This window comes from Aotus nancymaae, unplaced genomic scaffold (assembly GCF_030222135.1).
Source record: "Aotus nancymaae isolate 86718 unplaced genomic scaffold, 86718_ANA_hifiasm-v0.15.2.pri h1tg000059l, whole genome shotgun sequence".
NCBI classification, from domain to species: Eukaryota; Metazoa; Chordata; class Mammalia; order Primates; family Aotidae; genus Aotus; species Aotus nancymaae.
The window spans coordinates 55,462,214-55,482,937 of record NW_026988473.1 but is presented as its reverse complement, the minus strand read 5'-3'; the positions used below and the strand labels follow the sequence as shown (position 1 = coordinate 55,482,937).

The window sequence follows — 20,724 nt, the reverse complement described above, 5'->3', positions numbered from 1 at the left end:
CAGACTTCCTCATCCTCTTCATTCTCTCTTTCATACCTTGAAAGCTACCAGCATAGAAGCGTTGCCTTCTGAAATCTCCATCACTATGGACCTATGCTCTCTCCCTGGTGGCCCTTCCAAGGCTTCTTTTACCCTTATAATCTGGCTCTTTCTCTGTTCTTCAGGGAGAAAGCAGGAAAGCCTATCTATCAGGGTAGAGGAGAAGGAATAAAGATCTGCACTCTCCTTTCACTTGGAGCTGGGAATGAGCCCAAGAGGGATGCACTAGCATATTCCTAAGTTACTTGGTGCCCATGTATCTCTTCACTGGGCGTGGTGGCCATCATCTCCAGTACCTTGATTTTCAGCCTGATCCAAGAGCTGGTTCTTTGTTGTTTATGTGCTTATTGGAAAGTGAAAAAGAGTGAATATTAGCATAAAAACATCCATAATCCCATCATATTTGAACACCTTCTCTACCACTCTTTTGTCTGTGAAATTTTTTTATATTGTTAAGATAATGATAGCCACTACCGTTTATTGAGTGCAATGACCTGTTTCAGGTGCCTTAAAGACATTATTGTGAAGTCTCAGAAGAACCCTGCAGGATTTTATAAATTAGGAATTAAAATGGGGAAGTCAGTTGCTAAGGGTCACAACCAGAAGTGAAGTCCTGATTTCAAACTTTAGTGTTTTATATTCCAAGGCTCAAGACTGATACATATAATCTGTATCCTTTTCCCCTCTGAACATTTTAATAGGCATTTTTCCATTAAAGTCTTTTTGTAAGCATCATTTTAAATAGCTTTCTAGTCTCCCAGAAACTGGATATATTAATCATTTTCCTATTGTTCATTCTTTATGTTTACTTTCATACAGTTATTAGTAAAAAGTAAACAATAATGTATGTTTCTCATTCAATTATTAATAATGATGAACATGTTTATGTATAAGTTCTTGTCTAAGTTGTGAATTATTTCCTGAGGTTGGCTTTCTGAAAAGGCTGGTTCTTAATGCTCTCCTGGACCTTGTCCCAATCCCTTATCCTACCCTTCCTTGCCTGTGTCTACCCACTAACTGCCTTGCCACCTCCCTTTATAGTGACATTGGCCATAGGTCTCCTTTTATTGGAATTGCCACTAAAACTGACCCGGGCACCTCATCTTCAATTTCCCATCCTTTTAGGACCCCTGGGGGAGGTTTCTGGGTGGAGGTGCCCCATTCTCCAAATTGGCATTAGAGGCCCAGAGTGGTCTCCAGCAAGCATTTATTCATGGGCACCTCCTTACCTGCCAGCCCAAAATGGACTGGCCCCTCCTCACACTTTCTTCATTCTCCTTGCAGCCCCCAGCCTGCAGAGCAGTGTTCGGCAGCGCCTGACGGAGCCACAGCATGGCCTGGGATCTCAGAGGTTGGTAGAGGGCGAGGCTGGCCACTTCTTGACAAGCCGGGTATCTCTGCGGCGAATGCGCAGCCTTTCATCTGGACAGTCTTTCAGTTCTGAAGGCTACGGGACCAGCTCTCCATCTGCCTCTGCTGCTTCTTCTTGCTCCTCTTCTACCACCACCATCACCACTACCACCACCACCACCACCATCACCACCGTCCATGTCCACCCTGTTTATTACCACCACAGCACTTCCTATTTCCTCCAGACGGAGCCATACTCTGACACACCCCCTTCTGACAGCACCGCTGTGATGCCTGGGCATTCAGAGAGCTTGGGGTATCAGCTGTCTCTCTTCTTTTTCTTCCCTTCTTTCCCTTTCTGCTGCTTTTACCTTGGTTTCTGCCTGCCAGCTGCTGCTTGATCAACTCTGGGGATGTGTGGAGTGGGGAATTTTCTTCTTATCCTGTTTGTTCCCAGCTCTGGGACTCCTTTTTAAGGTCAGCCTACTTCCCCACACCTTTCTTCCCTTCTGCGTTTGGGGTTTGCTGACTCTAAAAATGAGTAACAACTTTCTTCCCTCATGGCCCTATAGCACTTTTGCCTAAACTATGCACTTTCACATTAGTTATCTCAGTTGGGTGCTCACTTCCTTTACTCCTTCAACAAGCAATTACTAATGCCTACTCTGTGCCAGGCTCTGCCGGGCATAGGGATTCACCGGTGATAAGACACAATCCTAGCCATCAAGAACTACAATTTTGTCTAAGAGACAAATTTTAAATAAGTATGGAAAAATTTATTAAGTGCTATGGGGGTGTTGAGGAAGGAGTGACTAACAGTGTGTACCTGGGTGGAATGCTTCATCAAAGAGATGAATTTGTGCTAACATCCTACGTGAAGGGAAAGGAGAAAGAGTATTCCAGGCAGAGGAAACACTGTGTGCAGAGACATGGTGATTCATGAGAATATGATATATTTGTGATTTGAACACTGGATATGTGTTGGTGGGAAGGAGAAACGGGTGAGGCTAAATGACGAAGGCTCTGAAAGGCAAAGGTTTTGGCCTTTACCCTTTAGGAGATGGAGAATTGCAAAAGGGTTTCTAAGAGAAAGGAATCAGTCACATTTGCATTTTAGAAATAACATTTTAGTGGCTGTGTGAAGGAAAGAGGAAGACTACAGGAATTTGGAAAACATTCCAGTAGACCACTAGGGGTGGTAATGAGGCCTTGGGATAAAAATACATGATTAATTTGGTAACTGGCTACAGTGGTGAAAGAAAGGGAGGATCCAGTATGACACTCAGGTTTATAGCTTGAATGACTGGATGGACATAGTATCTTTCATGGAATTAGGGAACCAAGATAGGGGACATAGATTTGGGGTTTTGGACAAGAAGAGTTTATAGGTGGGGCAGGAATTAAAATACACATTTTAAGAATAGTGAGTTAAGGTTCTAAAAGGGTAAGTATTTCCCTCCAGATCTCACAGCTAATTGGGAGCAGAGCACAGACTAGAACTTGGGTTTCCATTCTGGGATACTCCATTGGATATTTTTGTCATTTCACAAGGTCTCAAAAAGTGTACTCGAAAAGAATTGGTGAAAGGTTTTCTTCCACAGCTTTGTCTGGTAGCTGCAGGGACTTTTCTTGCTAATACCCAAGATGGTAGACTAGGATCAGAGGTAGTAGCCTTGACCTTGCCTGGAACAAGCTTAGGAGACCCTCAGAAAGTCCTTCCCCTCTGGAAGTACTTCTCATCTCTGAAGTGGTGACCACAGCCCAGTCTTGGCCTCTGGGCTGCAGTCTGCTTACTCTGTTGCTTTTTTTTAGTTCTACCTCACTCTGGATACCCATTTCTCCAGCTTTGCCCCTTAAACTTCCGGCTAGTTATCCTTGAGGGCTGTTCCTTTCTTTTGCACAAAGGAATTGCCCTTACTAGGATTATTACTCAGCAGAGCCACTCATATCCACTCTCATTCTCATTTTCATCCAAAAGCCTAAGAATGGAGACTGCCCCTTCCAATACAGATGGAGAGGACCAAATTGGGTTGGGGAAGCCAGGGGATGCTGTGAATTTCATGTTCCAAGGCTTAAGCTGAGGGCAGTGGGGAGGAAAGGTGGGGAGGTACCTGCATCCACCTGGCCTGTTCACTACTTAATTTTCTTTTGCACCATGCACCAGAGGATCATCTCTAAAGGCAAACAGGCTCTCTAGTAAGGTCAGTAGCTTGGGATGGGAGTCCGAGGCAGCCCAGCCTTTGGGGAGGGACCCCTGGCCTAATTGTTCTAATGATTCAGAGAGGGAAGGTGAGCCTGCCTCACTGGACCTTTTCCCTCCTATATCTCCCTAGGCTTCCTCCCAGGTTCTAATCTTGCTTTGGTAGTCTCAACTTTTAGTTGATGAGGGAGGCATAGAAGGACAGGAATCAGGCTGGACTCTGTGATTCATGCTTATAATCCTAGCACTTTGGGAGGCCAGGAAGGGAGGATTGCTTGAGTCCAGGAGTTTGAGACCAGCCTGGGAAACAAAGTAAGCCCCTGTCTCTCCAAAAAAAAAAAAAATCAAAAAGTTAGTTGGGCATGGTGGCACATGCCTGTGGTCCCAGCTACGTGGGAGGCTGAGGCAGGAGGATCACTTGAGCCTGGGAGGTTGAGGCTGCATTGAGCTGAGGTCGTGCCATTGCACTCCAGCCTGGGCGACAGAGCGAGACCTTGTCAACAAACAAACAAACAAACAGATGGATTGGAATTGAGACCAAATAGGGGTCTGGGCTAGGAGAAGTGAGGCTGGGAGGGCTCTAACCTGATTTCTCTTCCTTGGTGTTAGAGAGGGTAGGATCCCAGGATCTTCACTTCTTAAGCTTAGAGGACCCCTTTTCTCAGTGTGGGTGTCCCCAGAACTTCCTTGGCACCTTGCTCATTGGTTTATATGTGTTTGGAGAAGGCAAGATATGGAGAGGATCATCTTGGGGCTTAGAGAAACAAGGACAACTTTAGAAGCAAGGACTGTGTTAGATATATGAAACCAAATATGAGACCGAATTTTCAAATACTAGAATATGTGGCTGAAACTGTGTTTGTAGAATGGAAGCTTAGCTGGAATTGTTCTCTGAGTCCAGGAAACTAGTGGCCCATGGGGTGGCTACTTAGTTATTTGCTTCCTACTGAGAATTAAGTCTATAATAGCTATGAGCCAACCCTCTGCTTTTGCCTGTTTCAGGGGCCTGGCACCCTCCCTGACTTCTGACCGTCAGCCTCTTTCTTTCCAGGTCCTATGGTGCTCTCCTCTCCCACTCGTGACTCTTACTCTTTGGCTAGCAGATGTTTAAACATTACCCTTAGCTCTTTTCTCTGCTTTTGCTGAGGTTCTCAGGCCTCTAGGAAGGCAGATGGAGGATGCAGGATTGGCAGAGAGAGCACCTCCATATCTACATTTTTGTCTATAGAGGCAGGGGGAATGGCATCTGGAATTGATTTGTGGTCTTAGGAATCACCAGATCCTTAAAGGGTCTCAAGTTCCTAGACTAGCCTCTGTGTGTGCATGTCTAGTGTGTGGTGGCATATCTCCATAACTCAGCCTTGCAAAGAAGCTTCTTGTGACTGACCCCTACATAGGCCTTTCAGCTTGGGTGGCCTCATCATCTTCATTCCCACAATAATTTCTACATTTTCAAGAGCTTTGCCAGCATATTTGATCCTTCAAAGAGTCTTGTAAGATAATTGAGTTGGTATTATTTTCATTGGGTCAAAGTTGAGGACTAGCAGGTTTAGATGATTTGTCCAAGATTGCACAGAAGAATCCAGAGCTCTTCTAAATCATTGCTCTTTAAAGGCCAACATCCTGTCTTTCTATGCCTCCCTACATTCTCCCTGTCAGCAGAGCTGTGAAAGAGACCCCACCCTTCCTGTTGCAGCACAGACTTTGGCTTGATCTCTACAATACCTATCTATGACCTCCTTTGAATCCTTTGAGATGGTTAGAAGAGACAGCATCCTGGCCTTTTGGGGTGGGTGAGGGATTGTTTGCAAGGCTGTTCTAACCTTCTCATCCCCAGCCTGGGTCAGGTCCACTGACTGCATGTGCCTTGTTCCTTGGGGTCTGACCCAGACTGGATAATATCGTAAGGTGTGACAGGAGTATGTGGGGGAGGAAGGCATGGAAAATGGTGACTTGGAGCAGTATGTAAGTTCTGCTTTAGCTTAAGGTTGAATCCAAGGAAATCTAGCCAGCTATGAGAAGGCAGAGATTTTATTGAGGAGGATGCCTGTGGAATTTAAGCCTGTGGTTACACCAGTTCAGAGCCAGAACATTCACCAGTGGTGAGGCCCAGGTATTGGAAAGCGATTTGCCAGACAGATGATGGTATGATGACATTTGTTTTTGTTTCTTGTCTATTTCTTCCCTCCCTCCCCATCACTTTTCCCTTTCTTGTCTTTTTCTCTTGGCCCTTCTTTCTACCTGCTTATCCTTTTGCTTTTCACCCTCCACAATTCTACTGTCATTTCTGTCTCTTTTCTAATCTATCCTCATTCCCTCCTCCTGCCTCCTCTCTTATCCTGTACTTACGGCTGCTCAACTTCCGTCTGTTCCTCTTTCCTCTTTTCTTCCCACCTGCCTGTTTAACCTGTTTCTCTCTCCTGCCACTCTGTCTATCCCAATTTTCCTACCCTGTCCTTGTCTTCTCATGTTGTCCCTCTCTCCTCTTCACCCTTCCCCCATCTCCCTATCCAATATGTCCCTTTCTTCCTGTCTGCCCAATGTCTTGCAGGGATTTGACCCATTCCGATTCGGAGTCCTCCCTCCACATGAGTGACCGCCAGCGTGTGGCCCCCAAACCTCCTCAGATGAGCCGTGCTGCAGATGAGGCTCTCAATGCCATGACTTCCAATGGCAGCCACCGGCTGATCGAGGGGGTCCACCCAGGGTCTCTAGTGGAGAAACTGCCTGACAGCCCTGCCCTGGCCAAGAAGGCATTACTGGCGCTGAACCATGGGCTGGACAAGGCCCACAGCCTGATGGAGCTGAGCCCCTCAGCCCCTCCTGGTGGCTCTCCACATTTGGATTCTTCCCGTTCTCACAGCCCCAGTTCCCCAGACCCAGACACGCCATCTCCAATTGGGGACAGCCGAGCCCTTCAAGCCAGCCGAAACACACGCATTCCCCACCTGGCTGGCAAGAAGGTTGTGGCTGAGGAGGATAATGGCTCTATCGGTGAGGAGACAGACTCCAGCCCAGGCCGGAAGAAGTTTCCCCTCAAAATCTTTAAGAAGCCTCTTAAGAAGTAGGCAGGATGGGGGTGGCAGTAATGGGACAGCTTGTCCTTCCCTGGGTCTTCTGCCTCTCCTTCCCTCCCTTCCTTCAAGATAACTGGCCCCAAGAGTGGGCCATAGGAAGGGCTGGTCCAGGGGTCTGGGCACTGTACATACCTGCCCCATCATCTTTGGGTCCTTCATTATTATTTATTAACTGATCACCATGGCCTGCCTGCCCTGCCTCCCTCCCAACCATGGGCTGCTGCTGTCACTCCCTCTCCACTTCAGTGCATGTCTTATTTGCTGTCCCCTCAGCTCCCAGCTCCACCTCTGGGGTCCAGCTTCTGTCTCTGCTGTCCCAGTTTTAAGGTTTGGTTTCTTGTTTCTGTCTCTTGCTTTCAGGCCCCTCCCTCCCACCACTCCCTAACTTTCCCTAGCAGTTGCAGGGAAGATAGGAGGAGTAACTTCTGACTTGTGTGCCTCAGATCTGTTCCACCCCACTCACAGTGGTTCTTTTTGCTCCAGAATGGGGCTAGGGCCTAACCTTTGGGGTTTGTTCTTTGGTATTGTTGGGGGTCAGAAGGAGCCTCATCCTAGATTTCACTCAGGCCTCCAGGGGTCCATGGGGGAATGAAACCAATTCTCAGAGAACAACCTACCAGAGATATTTAAAGAGGCTAGGCTTGGGGATGGGTTAGAAGAGGCCTCTCTTCATTGGAGCATGAGTGGATGCCAGAACTGTGGGTTATAAGGCAGTCACTTTTTCTCTCTTCTTCCACCCACACCTGCCTCCCTCTTACCCCTGCTCCCCCACACTGCAGGAGGGTTTGTCTCTAAGAGGTGCTGCCCCAAAGCTCCCCAAGCATCAATACTCCTGGGGCTCAGGACAAGTGGCTCAGCCATGATACAGGGCTCTTATGGAGCCCTGGAGTTGTTGGGCAAAGATGCTGTCATATTTTTGAACCAAAAGACAAACAGGTTAAAAGTAAAAAAGAAATCTGAATTTCCCAAGTGCCTACACTGCATACTTCCCTCGTCAGATCCCATTTTCTTGTTACTTCGTAGCCTTGGCCAGAGGCTCAAAAAGACACAACCAGTTTGGGGAAGGAGTGGCTAAGGAAGATGGTATAGGTGAAGGTGGCTGTGTGACCACTTCCCCCACCCTTCCCACCCTCTAGACAACTCTCTCCCTTACCTGTTTTTGCTATGGCTGTAAATGTATTTTCCCTCTGCCCCACTCCCTGCCATGCCTTTATCCTGGGATCCTATTTTGGGCCTGGGGTGGGTGCACCTGGGGCTGGTCTTAGGAGGGTGCTAGGCTGCAGACTGCCTTGTACTCCCTGGACACCCTCAAATGGGGTTTTCTGTGCTATTTCATAAGAATCTTTGGAGTCCAATAAAGCATGTAGGAGATTTTAACCTCTTCTGGCTTTGACTCTCATTGCGTTCTTTGTGCTGTGGCATGATGGGGTGAAGAGATTATCTTTCCTTTGCCCAGGGAAAATGAAACTTGAATGCATATACCCAAAAGTTCTGTGGGCAGGGTTACCAGATAAAATGTAGGATGACCAGCTACATTTGAATTTCAGTTCAACAGTTTTTTAAGTATAATTTTCTCTCATGCAGTATCTGGGACACATTTTTATTTGCTAAATCGGGAAGCCCTATGTCTGGGTAAACTTCACCCTATCTATCCTATAACTTATGACTTTTAAAAAACATATATCTAAGTTTTCTATTTTTTGTAGAGATGGGGTCTCACTATGTTGCCCAGGCTGATCTCAAACACATGGCTGCACGTGATCCTCTTGCCTTAGCCTCCCAAAATGCTGTGATTACAAGCTGACTTGTAACTTTCTATGATTTTTCAAATTACCTCACAGGGAGCTTGGGCAGCTTCTGGAGGGCAGTGAGAAACCAATGTTAGAAGTAAAATTTCAATGCCGCAAAAGAAATAGCACTTGAAGATAAATCCTGTCAGCAAGGCAGTTTACTTATATAGAAGGGTGCAGCTCATAGATGGAATAATGGTGGCTGAACACTTGGACAAGGGGGGAAGGAGTACTTATGCCTGACGGGGTCTCCTACTGCTGTGTCATTCCCCTATTGGCTAGGGTTAGACTACACAAGCTAGACTAATCCTGATTGGCTATGTTAAAGAGAGAAGGGATCTGAGCTGGAGTGGCAGGGTGGGTGTTTTGGTGGGAAGGACAGCAGGTGGGTCAGAGCAGGTAGCCAGGGGTGACCTAGGTCAAAGAAGGTGACTGGAAGGAGCACCCAGATACATAAAGCAAGTTCTTAATGACCTAAAAAGAGACTTAGACTCCCACACAATAATAGGGGTAGACTTAAACACTCCACTGTCAATATTAGTCAGATCAATGAGACAGAAACTTAATGAGGATATCCAGGACTTGAACTCAGATCTGGACCAAGCAGACCTAATAGACATCTATAGAACTCTCCACTCCAAATCCACAGAATACACATTCTTCTCAGTACCACATCACACTTACTCTAAAACTGACTACATAATTGGAAGTAGATCACTCCTCAGCAAATGCAAAAGAATGGAAATCATAACAGTCTCTCAGACCACAGTGCAATCAAATTAGAACTCAGGATTAAGAAACTCACTCAAAACTGCACAACTACATGGAAACTGAACAACCTTCTCCTGAATGACTACTGGATAAATAATGAAATGAAGGCAGAAATAAAGATGTCCTCTGACATGAATGAGAACAAAGACACAATGTACCAGAATCTCTGGGACACATTTAAAGCAGTGTCTAGAGGGAAATTTATAGCACTAAATGCCCACATGAGAAGCAAGTAAAGATTTAAAATTGACGCCCTAATGTCACAAAATTAAAAGAACTAGAGGAGGAAGATAAAACAAATTCAAAAGCTAGCAGAAGACAAGAAATAACTAAGATGAGAGCAGAACTGAAGGAGATAAGGACACAAAAAACCCTTATCAAGAAATCCAGGAGGTGGTTTTTTGAAAAGATCAACAAAATAGATAGACCACTAGCCAGACTAATAAAAAAGAAGAATTGGGCCGGGCGCGGTGGCTCAAGCCTGTAATCCCAGCACTTTGGGAGGCCGAGGCGGGTGGATCACGAGGTCAAGAGATTGAGACCATCCTGGTCAACATGGTGAAACCCCGTCTCTACTAATACAAAAAATTAGCTGGGCATGGTGGCGCGTGCCTGTAATCCCAGCTACTCAGGAGGCTGAGGCAGGAGAATTGCCTGAACCCAGGAGGCGGAGCTTGCGGTGAGCCGAGATCACGCCATTGCACTCCAGCCTGGGTAACAAGAGCGAAACTCCGTCTCAAAAAAAAAAAAAAAAAAGAAGAATCGAATAGATGCAATAAAATATGATAGAGGGGATATCACCACCAATTCCACAGAAATACAAACTACCATCAGAGATTACTACAAACACCTCTATGCACATAAATCAGTAAATCTAGAAGAAATGGATAAATTCCTGGACACTTACACCCTCCCAAGACTAAACCAGGAGGAAGTTGAATCCCTGAATAGACCAATAACAAGGTCTGAAGTTGAGGCAGCAATTAATAGGCTGCCAACCAAAAAAAGTCCAGGACCAGACAGATTCACAGCCGAATTCTACCAGAGGTACAAGGAGGAGCTGGTACCATCCTTCTGAAACTATTCCAAACAATACAAAAAGAGGGAATTCTCCCTAACTCATTTTATGAGGCCAACATCATTCTGATAGCAAAACCTGGCAGAGACACAACTAAAAAATAAAATTTCAGGCCAATATCCATAATAAACATTGATGCAAAAATCTTCAATAAAATATTGGCAAACCAAATCCAACAGCACATCAAAAAGGTAATCCACCACGATCAAGTTGGATGCATCCTTGGGATGCAAGGCTGGTTTAACATGTGCAAATCTATAAATGTAATCCATCACATAAACAGAACCAAAGACAAAAACCACATGATTATCTCAGTTTATTGAATTTCAACAAAATTCAACAGCCCTTTATGCTAAAAACTCTCAATAAACTAGGTATCAATGGACCATATCTCAAAATAACAAAAGCTATTTATGACAACCCCACAGCCAATATCATACTGAATGGGCAAAACTGGAAGCATTCCCATTGAAAACTGGCACAAGACAAGGGTGCCCTCTCTCACCACTCCTATTCAACATAGTATTGGAAGTTCTGGCCAGAGCAATCAGGCAAGAAAAAGAAATAAAGGGCATTCAATTAGGAAAAGAGGAAGTCTAATTTTGTGTATCTGCAGAAAACATGATTGTATATTTAGAAGACCTCATAGTTTGGGCCCAAAATCTCCTTAAGCTGATAAGCAACTTCAGCAAAGTCTCAGGATACAAAATCAATGTGCAAAAATCACAAGCATTCCTATACACCAATAACAGACTTAAAGAGAGCCAAATCATGAGTGAAATCCCATGGACAATTGCTACAAAGAGAATTAAATACCTAGGGATGTGAAGGACCTCTTCAAGGAGAACTACAAACCACTGCTCAAGGAAATAAGAAAGGACACAAACAGATGGAAAAACATTCCATGGTAATGGATAGGAAGAATCAATATCATGAAAACGGCTATACTGCCCAAAGTAATTTATAGATTCAATGCTATCCCCATCAAGCTACCATTGACCTTCTTCACAGAACTGGAAAAAAACCACCTTAAACTTCATATAGAACCAAAAAGAGCCCGCATAGCCAAGACAATCCTAAGCAAAAAAAAAAAAAAAGCTGAAGGCATCATGCTACCTAACTTCAGACTATACTACAAGGCTACAGTAATCAAAACAGCATGGTACTGGTACCAAAACAGAGATATAGACCAATGGAACAGAACAGGGGCCTCAGAAGTAACACCACACATCTACAACCATCTGATCTTTGAAACCTGACAAAAACAAGCAATGGGGAAAGGATTCCCTATTTAATAAATGGTATTGGCAAAACTGGCTAGCCATATGCAGAAAACTGAAACTGGACCCCTTTCTTACACGTTATACAAAAATTAACTCCAGTTGGATTAAAGATTTAAACATAAGACCTAACACCATAAAAACCCTAGAAGAAAACCTAGGCAATACCATTCAGGACATAGGCATGGGCAAGGACTTCATGACTAAAACACCAAAAGCAATGGCAACAAAAGCCAAAATAGACAAATGGGATCTAATTAAACTTAAGAGCTTCTGCACAGCAAAAGAAACTATCATTACAGTGAACCAGCAACCAACAGAATAGGAAAAAATTTTTGCAATCTACCTATCTGACAAAGGGATAATATCCAGAATCTACAAAGAACTTAAACAAATTTATGAGAAAAAACCCCATTAAAAAGTGGGTGAAGGATATGAACAGACACTTTTCAAAAGATGACATTTATGCAGGCAACAAACATGAAAAACAGCTCATCCTCATTGGTCATTAGAGAAATAAAAATCATTAGGAGTTTGAGACCAGCCTGACCAATATGGTGAAATCCTGTCTTAAAATAATAATAATAATAATTAGTTAAAAAAAAGAGAGAAATACAAATCAAAACCACATTGAGATACCATCTCACTCCAGTTAGAATGGTGATCATTAAAAAATCTGGAGACAACAGATGCTAGAGAGGATGTGCAGAAGTAGGAACACTTTTACACTGTTGGTGGGAATGTAAATTAGTTCAACCATTGTGGAAGACAGTGTGGTGATTACTTAAGGATCTAGAACTAAAAATATATTTGACCCAGCAATCCCATTACTGGGTATACACCCAAAGGATTATAAATCGTTCTATATAGAGCGATTATAGCACATATAGAGCTTTCTGGAAAAAAAAAAAGACACATGCACGTGTATGCTTATTGCGACACTGTTTACAATAGCAAAGACTTGGAACCAACCCAAATGCCCATCAATGATAGACTGGATAAAGAAAATGTGGCACATCTACACCATGGAATACTATGCAGCCACAAAAAAGGATGAGTTCCTGTCCTATGCAGGGACATGGATGAAGCTGGAAACCATCATTCTCAAGCAAACTGACATAAGAACAGAAAACCAAACATTGCGTGATCTCACTTATAAGTGGGTGTTGAACAATGAGAACACATGGACACAGGGAGGGGAACATCACACACTGGGGCCTGTTGGGGGGTCGGGGGGTAGGGGAGGTATAGCAGGGGGTGGGGGGATTGGGGAGGGATAACAGGAGAAATACCTAATGTAGATGGCGGGGGAAATGGATGCAGCAAACCACCATGGCATGTGTAACAATCCTGCATAATCTGCACATGTACCCCAGAACTTAAAAGTATAATTTAAAAAAAAAAGGTGATCAGAGCAGATGACCAGGGTGAATCAGGATGGATCTGGGGCCCGGGGAACAGATGTGAACTACCGATTAGAACTGGTGGAGAAGGTTTACTGGAATTACAAAGAAGTTAAACTTTAAAATCTAGAATTAATAAGAGAGCTGAACATACTGACATACCGATTCTTTGAAGAGAAACTTGGGGTTAACTATAACACCAGTGAAAAGGCTTTAGGGAAAAGAGGCCACAGATGAAATTTCATAAAGATTGCTTTGGGTAGCTCAAATCAGAAGCTTCTACACCAGCCTTTTATAATAGGGCTCTCATCTATTCTTATTCTTCATGTTAAGTCACCAAGTCCATCCTACCTCCACAAGGCAAATACCCTGTCTCTGCCACCATCCACTGGAGAGCCCTAAAAGCAAATGGGTCCTGACCTTGCCCTGCTTAAAATTCTGTCAGGGCTCTGATTTGCGTCAGGATGAAATCCAAAGGCCATAGGCCTTACACAGTTTTCTTCCAGTTACTGAGTGCCAGTCTTTTGGCTAACCTAAAACCCCTGGGGCTCCAAGCTACCCTGGCTGTGGAGCCTAGGCTGGAGCCCGCAGCGAAGACAGTATCAGGGTTATTATAATAAACGTCAAAGCGGCGTGGTGGTTCAGGCCTGTAATCCCAGCACTTTGGGAGGCCAAGGGGGGCCGATCACGAGGTCAAGAGATAGACCATCCTGGCCAACATGGTGAAATCCGGAATCTACTACAAATACAAAAATTAGCATGGTGGTGCACGCCTGTACTCGGGAGGCTGAGGCAGGAGAATCGCTTTAACCGGGAGGCGGAGGTTGCAGTGAGCCGAGATCGCGCCACTGCATTCTAGCCTGGCGACAGAGCAAGACTCTGTCATAAATAAATAAATAAAGTAAAATAAAATAAAGTAAATAAATGTCAAAGCAAGAAAAATGTTCCCGCCGGTTAGGTTTTGTTATTTCAAAAATAAAATAAGTGAATCGTCTTCCCTCCGGCGGAGACGTGCAGGAAAGAGAGGCACGGCCTGACCTAGAGGGCTCTACGTTCTAGCCAGGGGCCCAAGATACCCCAATTCTGCTTGCCCGCACAAAACATGGCGGCAGGAGAGCAGAGTTTCCGCCCGGGCATGTCCACATCCAATGGGGCCCATGGGAGAGGCGTAGTCTTGTGTCTTGCCCAAACTCAACATGGCGTCCTCATGGCGCCTGTCCTAGTCTGAGAAGCCTACCCCGGGCGTATGCCGCAGCGTCGAGTAACGTCATTTGAACCCCGTCGCGCCGCTTTGTGCGTCACGGGTGGCGGGCGCGGGAAGGGGATTTGGATTGCTGCGCCTCTGCTGTGGAGAAGAAAGTGCTGTCTGGCCCCCAACGCCAGTTCCAGCGTCTGAGCAGCGCCTGTGAACCCAGTCCTTTCCATTCTGTCACCTTTTCGATCCCCCTGGCGCTTTAAAGCTGCAGCACGTCTTGAATCCTTCAGAGCCTCAGCCACTAGCAGCGATGCATGTGATCAAGCGAGGTGAGGAGGCGACGAAGTGGGCGAGAAGGGAGGTAACGGGATGCGGGCTGCAGCCGCCGGAGCTGGAGCCTAGCCTGGCCGCCCGCCTCCGCAGCTTCCCGCCTTTCCCGCCTTTCCCGCCTCGGCCTTCCGCTCTGTCAGCTCGCTGGGTCTTCTGTCTTCAGTCAGCCTACCCCAATCTCCTTCGGGCCTTCGGGCTGCGCCCTCTCGGCTTTGTCATCCTACTGCCTTTCAAAAGGATAACACCTACCTTGTATCGAGTAGTTACTGCGTACGCCGAGCACTTTCCAGGCACTATTTTATTCTTCACTCCAAGCCTCCGAAGAGAGGGATTATTAGCTTCGCTTTATAGATGAGGAAACTAAAGCTCAGAGCGAGGTTTCGGCGACTGACCCAAAGTCACCGATAGCTGATAACGCAGTTCGATTTGAAAACCGTGGGGTTGGTGAGCTGTCTTAGGCACAGGGTGTGTGTGTGGGGGGGAGCAGCTAGGAAAGAAGGAGGGGGACTCTTTACCCTACATAGGCACCTGTCAGTTTACTGATCTCTTTTGTGGGGTGAAGAAAGGAGTGTGGGGTGGAAGAAACATCCCAGACAGCACCTTTCCTTCAGTATCTTTTCCTTCATGGGAAGAGATACTGAATCAAAGAAGGGTGGCTGAGACATCTGACAAAATGGGGACTGAGAAGAGTCAGGGACCTGTATTCTATCTCAACAGTTTTTTTTCATTAGACTTGCCGAGTCCCTGCTTTGTGCCCAGCTCTTTGCTTGGGTTTGTGAGATTATAAGAGGAGACAGTCCCTGCCTTGGGAATACGCTTAGTCGGATTGGAAAAACAAGAGCAAAATACTTATAACAGCCACATGAGATATGTATGAACAAGTTTTGAGCTGAACCTACTTGCCTTTGTTAAAGCAATAATTCACAATTGTAGGCGCTTAGTAAATACTGGTTGATTGACTGAATGTTTCTGTTTTGTCCTCTAGGCTGTGAACATTTCAGGGAGACTTGAAACGGTCTTGTTGAGACAGGGCCTTGCCCTGTTGCCCACAATGGAGTGTAATGGTGCAGTCATAGCTCACTGTAACCTTGAAGTCCTGGGCTCAAGCGATGCTCTTGCCTCAGCCTCTCAAGTAGCTAAGACTATAGGCATGCACCACCATAGGTGGCTAATTTTTTATTTATTTTATTTTATTTTTAGAGATGGGGTCTCGCTATGTTGCCCAGGCTGGAGTGCAGTGGCTGTTCACAGGCGCGATCCCACTACTGATCAGCATGGGAGTTTTGACCAGCTCTGTTTCCGACCTGGGCCGGTTCACCCCTCCTTAGGCAACCTGGTGGTCCCCCGCTCCTGGGAGGTCACCATATTGATGCCGAACTTAGTGCGGACACCCGATGGGCATAGCACACTACAGCCCAGAACTCCTGGGCTCCAGCGATCCTCCCACCTCAGCCTCCCGAGTAGCTGGGACTACAGGCACGTGCCACTGCGTGCGGCATGGGTGGCTAATTTTTAAAAATTTTTGGTAGTGAAGGAGTCTTGCTGTGTTTCCCAGGCTGGCCTTGAACTCCTGGCCTCAAGCCATCCTCCCTTCCTTGGCTTCCCAAAGTGCTGGGAGTACAACAAGATGGAGACTTTTCTGCTCACATTTAGCACAGGACCTGCCATGAATAGATTCTCAAAGAATGAATGAGAATAATTGTATCAAAATGTAGCACATGATGAGTGCTGTGGTGAAGCAGGTAGTTGATTTGGTTAACTACAGCCAATGTCCAGATTAATTTAACTACAGCCAAGAGTTGGAAAGGTGGACAGTAGTGTCCCTTCTAATTTTTGGTATCTTGAGAACATCATTCTCTGATTTTTCCTAGCCCCCATTTTAGCTGACCAAAAAGCAAAATACATACAGCACTTTTATTGATCTATTCCTATGAGTGAGAGATGAGCATCTAATATTTATTTATTTTTTTACATTATTATTATTATTTTTTTAGAGACAGAGTCTTGCTATGTTGCCCAGGCTGGTCTCCTGGGCTCAAGAGATCCTGCCACTTCAGCCTCCCAAGTACTTGGATTACAGTGCTGGGAGCCACTGCACCTGGCTTGAGCATCTATTTTTTAAATTATTAGATATGGGAGAGATGTTTAGAATGGTCCATGATAAGTCAGTAACAAAGATGAATTGAAAATTTATGGACTTAGATGATCAGAATGGGTAAAATTCAACTCTGTGTTGAATTTTTAACGTTTTAGGTCTACTTCTAAATACTGTAGTTTAAAAAGTGCTACCTTGGCCGGGGTGGCTCATACCTGTAATCCCAGCACTTTGGGAGGCCGAGGTGTGTGGATCATTTGAGGTCAGAAATTCAAGACCAGCCTGGCCAACGTGGTGAAACCCTGTCTCTACTAAAAAATACAAAAATTAGGCAGACGGTAGTGGTGCGCACCTGTAATCCCAGCTACTCGGGAGGCTGAGGCAGGAGACTAACTTGAGCCTGGGAGATGGAGGTTGCAGAAATCGTGCCACTGCACTCCAGTCTGGGCAACAGAGTGAAACACTGTCTCAAAAAAAAAAAAAAGTGCTATCTACAACTAGCTCTAAAAAACAGAGATTATTTTGTTTCTCATCCCTTTAGAGAGCATAATTTGATCTAGATGATTCATGTACTAGATTTTGCCATTGTAGCATTCAGCAAGACTTGTTAATATACAACATGTACTTAGATTTGTTTCTTTCTTTATTATTTTTTTAATATGCATAGGGTTTTTGGTTTTCTGGACTTTCTTTGTCCCCTCTTATTTTTGGTATGCCAGTGAAATGGCAGACTAACTCCTGTAGTTTTTGTTAATTTTTTTTTTCTTTTTGAGATGGGGTCTTGCTGTGTTGCCCAGGCTGGAGTGCAGTGGTGTGATCTCAGCTGACTGCAGCCTCTGCCTCCTGGGTTCAAGAGATTGTCCTGCCTTAGCCTCCCGAGTAGCTGGGATTACAGGCGTTTATAGTTGAGACTACAGATGTGTGCCACCATGCCTGGCTAGTTTTTGTTCTTTTTAATGTAATTATTGAGGAGGGCAACTGGCAGTTGACTTTCAATTACCTACCAAATGTGCTAATATCTTGCTAAACACTGTGAGGGCAGTAATGGAGAAAGCAGCTCTGTCTTCAAAGAACTTAAAATTGTTAGGGATTTAGGAACAATCCATATGAAAATTGTTAGATAGAAGAGAATAGTAGATGAGTTTTTTTCATCTGCTATCTTGAGCTATTTTTCCTAATGGGAGATTATGGTTAAAATAATAAAAATTGAGAACCATTGCAATAAATGATAAAGTAGCTGAGTGAGTTGTACACTGCTTTGGAATTTAGTGTAGAGTTTTCAAAACTTTGCATTATAACTCACAGTAAAAAAAAATTTTTACAGACATACATGTATATATGTGTATATGCATAAAATGATACAAAAGTTTACAAAATAATGTGTTCAAAAGCGTCTATTTGCACTCTAATCTTTCTTTTATTCCAGACCCTCCCTCCCTCCCCCCCCAACTCCTTCTCTCCTTCCTTCCTTGTTTTGTTTTGTTTTTTAATATGCATAGAGTTTTTGGTTTTCTGGACTTTTTATGTCCCCTCTTATTTTTGGCATGTCAGTGAAATGGCAGACTAACTCCTGTGGTTTTTGTTAATTATTATTATTTTTTTTTGAGGTGAGGTCTTACTCTGTCACAAGAGCGAGACTGACCTACCTTCCTTCCTTCCTTTTTCCATTCATAGCCTGTTATATTATTTTATACCTCTGTGTGTGGATACTGTGTTGTACAGTGGGATTACAGTGGTGAGTAGGCAGACATGGTTCCAGCTTCCAAAGATCCTACAATCAATTGAAAAAGATAGACAAATTAAAAAGTAATATGATAAAATATGAAAAATACTCTGATAGGTAAAGTACAGGCAGTAGAAGCCATTCATTGTTATTCATGAAGCATTTATTCAGCACCTCTTTGTGCTAGGAAGTGTTGTAGGCATTAGAGATTCTGCAGTGAACAAAGCTAAATTACATTTCTCATTGAGTTTATTTCCTGATGTGGGTAGGAGTGGTAAGTGTGTGTAAGAAATAAGTAAACATAATAGGGGCCAGGTGTGGTGGCTCATGCCTGTAATCTCAGCACTTTGGGAGGCTGAGGTGGGCAGATCACCTGAGGTGTCGGAAGTTCCAGACCAGCCTTACCAATATGGTGAAACCCCGTCTCTACTAAAAATACAAAATTAGCTGGGCATGATGGTGCATGCCTGTAATCGCAGCTACTGGGGAGGCTGAGGCAGGAGAATTGCTTGAACCTGGGAGGTGGAGGTTGTGGTAAGCTGAGATCATGCCATTGCGCTCCAGCCTGGGCAAAAAGAGTGAAACCCTGTCTCAAAAAAAAAAAAAAAAAGAAAAAAGAAAAAAGTAAACATACTAATCAGTTAATTTCAGATAGTGATTAATGAGATGATAGTAAAACAGGATATGATAAAGATGAATGAGAAAACCTTGGATTGGGTAGCCAGGAAAGGTTTCTCTGAGAAGCTGACATTTGAGCTGAACCCTAAACAGTACTAACAGCTAGCAATGTGAGATCTATGGCCTGAACATTCCTGGCATAGGGAATTAGAAAGTTTGTAGCTTGTGGAAAAGGCACACATCCTTGGTCTTACAGGATTAGGGAAGTCTTCCTGAAGAGAGAAGAATGACTGTTTGTAGCCAAGAGGAAATCACACTCGTAGGCTAGAGGATTTTTTTTTTTTTTTGAGACAGAGTCTCTGTTGCCCAGCCTGGAGTGCAGTGGTGTGATAGCTCACTGCAACCTCTGCCTCCTGGGTTCAAGAGATTCTCTTGCCTCAGCTTCCCGAGTAGCTGGGATTACAAGTGCCTGCCAGCACAGCCACATAATTTTTTTTTGTATTTTTAGTGGAGATGGGGTTTCACCATATTGACCAGGCTGTTCTTGAACTCCTGACCTCAGGTGATCTGCCTACCGCAGCCTCCCAAAGTGCTAGGATTACAAGCATGAGCCACTGTGCCTGGCTGGCTAGAGGATTTTAAAGGAGGAAGAGGTCAATGTGAGTTAAAAATGGTTGGGGCAGGTTTTAGGGAGGTGTGAGATTTGGAGGGTGAGTAGGAGTCAGATGTGTGGAAAGATGGAAGAGGACTTTTAGGCAGAGTAAGATATAAGCAATGATGTGGATATGGGAATGGGAAGCCCTCTTGAGACTTATATTTCACAGGGAACAGTAGAAGAGATCTGAGGCCAAATTAAGAAAGGCTTTGCTTGAGAGGAGAGAAGAGAATAATGTAGGCAATGAGAAGCAGGGATTAGTGAGGTGATAAAATCAACATCTGGCTTGAAAAGCTAACCAAGTGGAATAACTGAATAGAGAATCGTGTCATTGGACCTTTAGATCTTTAGTCTGCCTGCTATTCTCAAGTGTGAGTTAAGATTAATTACCAATGCACTTTTTTGTCAGTTTCCTGAATGACTTCAGAACTTCCGGTGGTTGTAGAATTTTCTATTGGCTAAGTTGCTTCTCACACCCCTCTTCCCAATTTCATGTATAATTGCAGAACACTAATGTTGCTTTGTGGTTACCTGCCTACTTAGGTAGCCAATTGTTAGAGCACTGAGGTTTCAGTCCCAGGGCCAGCCAGTTAATTTACTTTGTTCCAGAGTTAAATGCTGTAGATGTGAGTCTGATCAGAAAATTATCACAATGGTGATTAGAAAGAGAAGGGCTAACATATCAGTGCAGAAGAAAAGCAACTTGTTCTAGTGAAGATAATAGTGATGTATTGTTCAATCATTCTTCATCAAATATTTGAGAACTTACCTTGTTCTGGGCACTAAATTTGAGAATACAGATGTGAGTGAGAGGGCTAAATGTAAACATATTTAACCTGTTGCTTATTAGTTACTTCAAGTTGAATATCCCTTATCCAAAAAGCTTGGACCCAGAAGTGTTTCAGATGTTGGATTTGTTTCAGATTTTGGAATATTTGCATTAAACTTACTGATTGGCATCCCTAATCAGAAAATCCAAAATCTGAAATGGTCCAAGGAGGATTTCCTTTGAATGTTGTGTTGGCATTCAAAAAAGTTTTGGATTTTGGAGTGTTTTCGATTTTGGAATTTTGGATTAAGGATATTCAACCTATAGTTACAATGAGTTGTAGGTGCACAA

General features: G+C 44.2%; 2 protein-coding genes across 7 annotated transcripts in view; both read left to right on the top strand.

Annotated features, from left to right (window-relative positions):
- The window catches only part of STIM1 (stromal interaction molecule 1), a 251,042-nt gene extending 242,999 nt beyond the window's left edge, over positions 1 to 8,043 (top strand). For 2 of the 6 annotated variants that reach the window (XM_012456837.2, XM_012456836.3), the window contains 2 exons: positions 1,324 to 1,390; positions 6,141 to 8,043. In XM_012456837.2, the coding sequence (XP_012312260.1) occupies positions 1,324 to 1,390; positions 6,141 to 6,657 (584 nt within the window). In that variant the 3' untranslated portion in view covers positions 6,658 to 8,043. Of the gene's footprint in view, positions 1 to 1,323; positions 1,706 to 3,553; positions 3,591 to 6,140 lie in introns of all 6 variants that reach the window. The other 4 variants (XM_012456835.3, XM_064365239.1, XM_012456838.3 and 1 more) reach the window with 3 other exon arrangements.
- A 6,229-nt stretch (positions 8,044 to 14,272) lies between these two features.
- The window catches only part of RRM1 (ribonucleotide reductase catalytic subunit M1), a 44,106-nt gene continuing 37,654 nt past the window's right edge, over positions 14,273 to 20,724 (top strand). Inside the window, exon 1 of the mRNA XM_064365238.1 lies at positions 14,273 to 14,512. Within this exon, the coding sequence (XP_064221308.1) occupies positions 14,494 to 14,512 (19 nt within the window). The 5' untranslated portion in view covers positions 14,273 to 14,493. The remainder of the gene's footprint in view (positions 14,513 to 20,724) is intronic.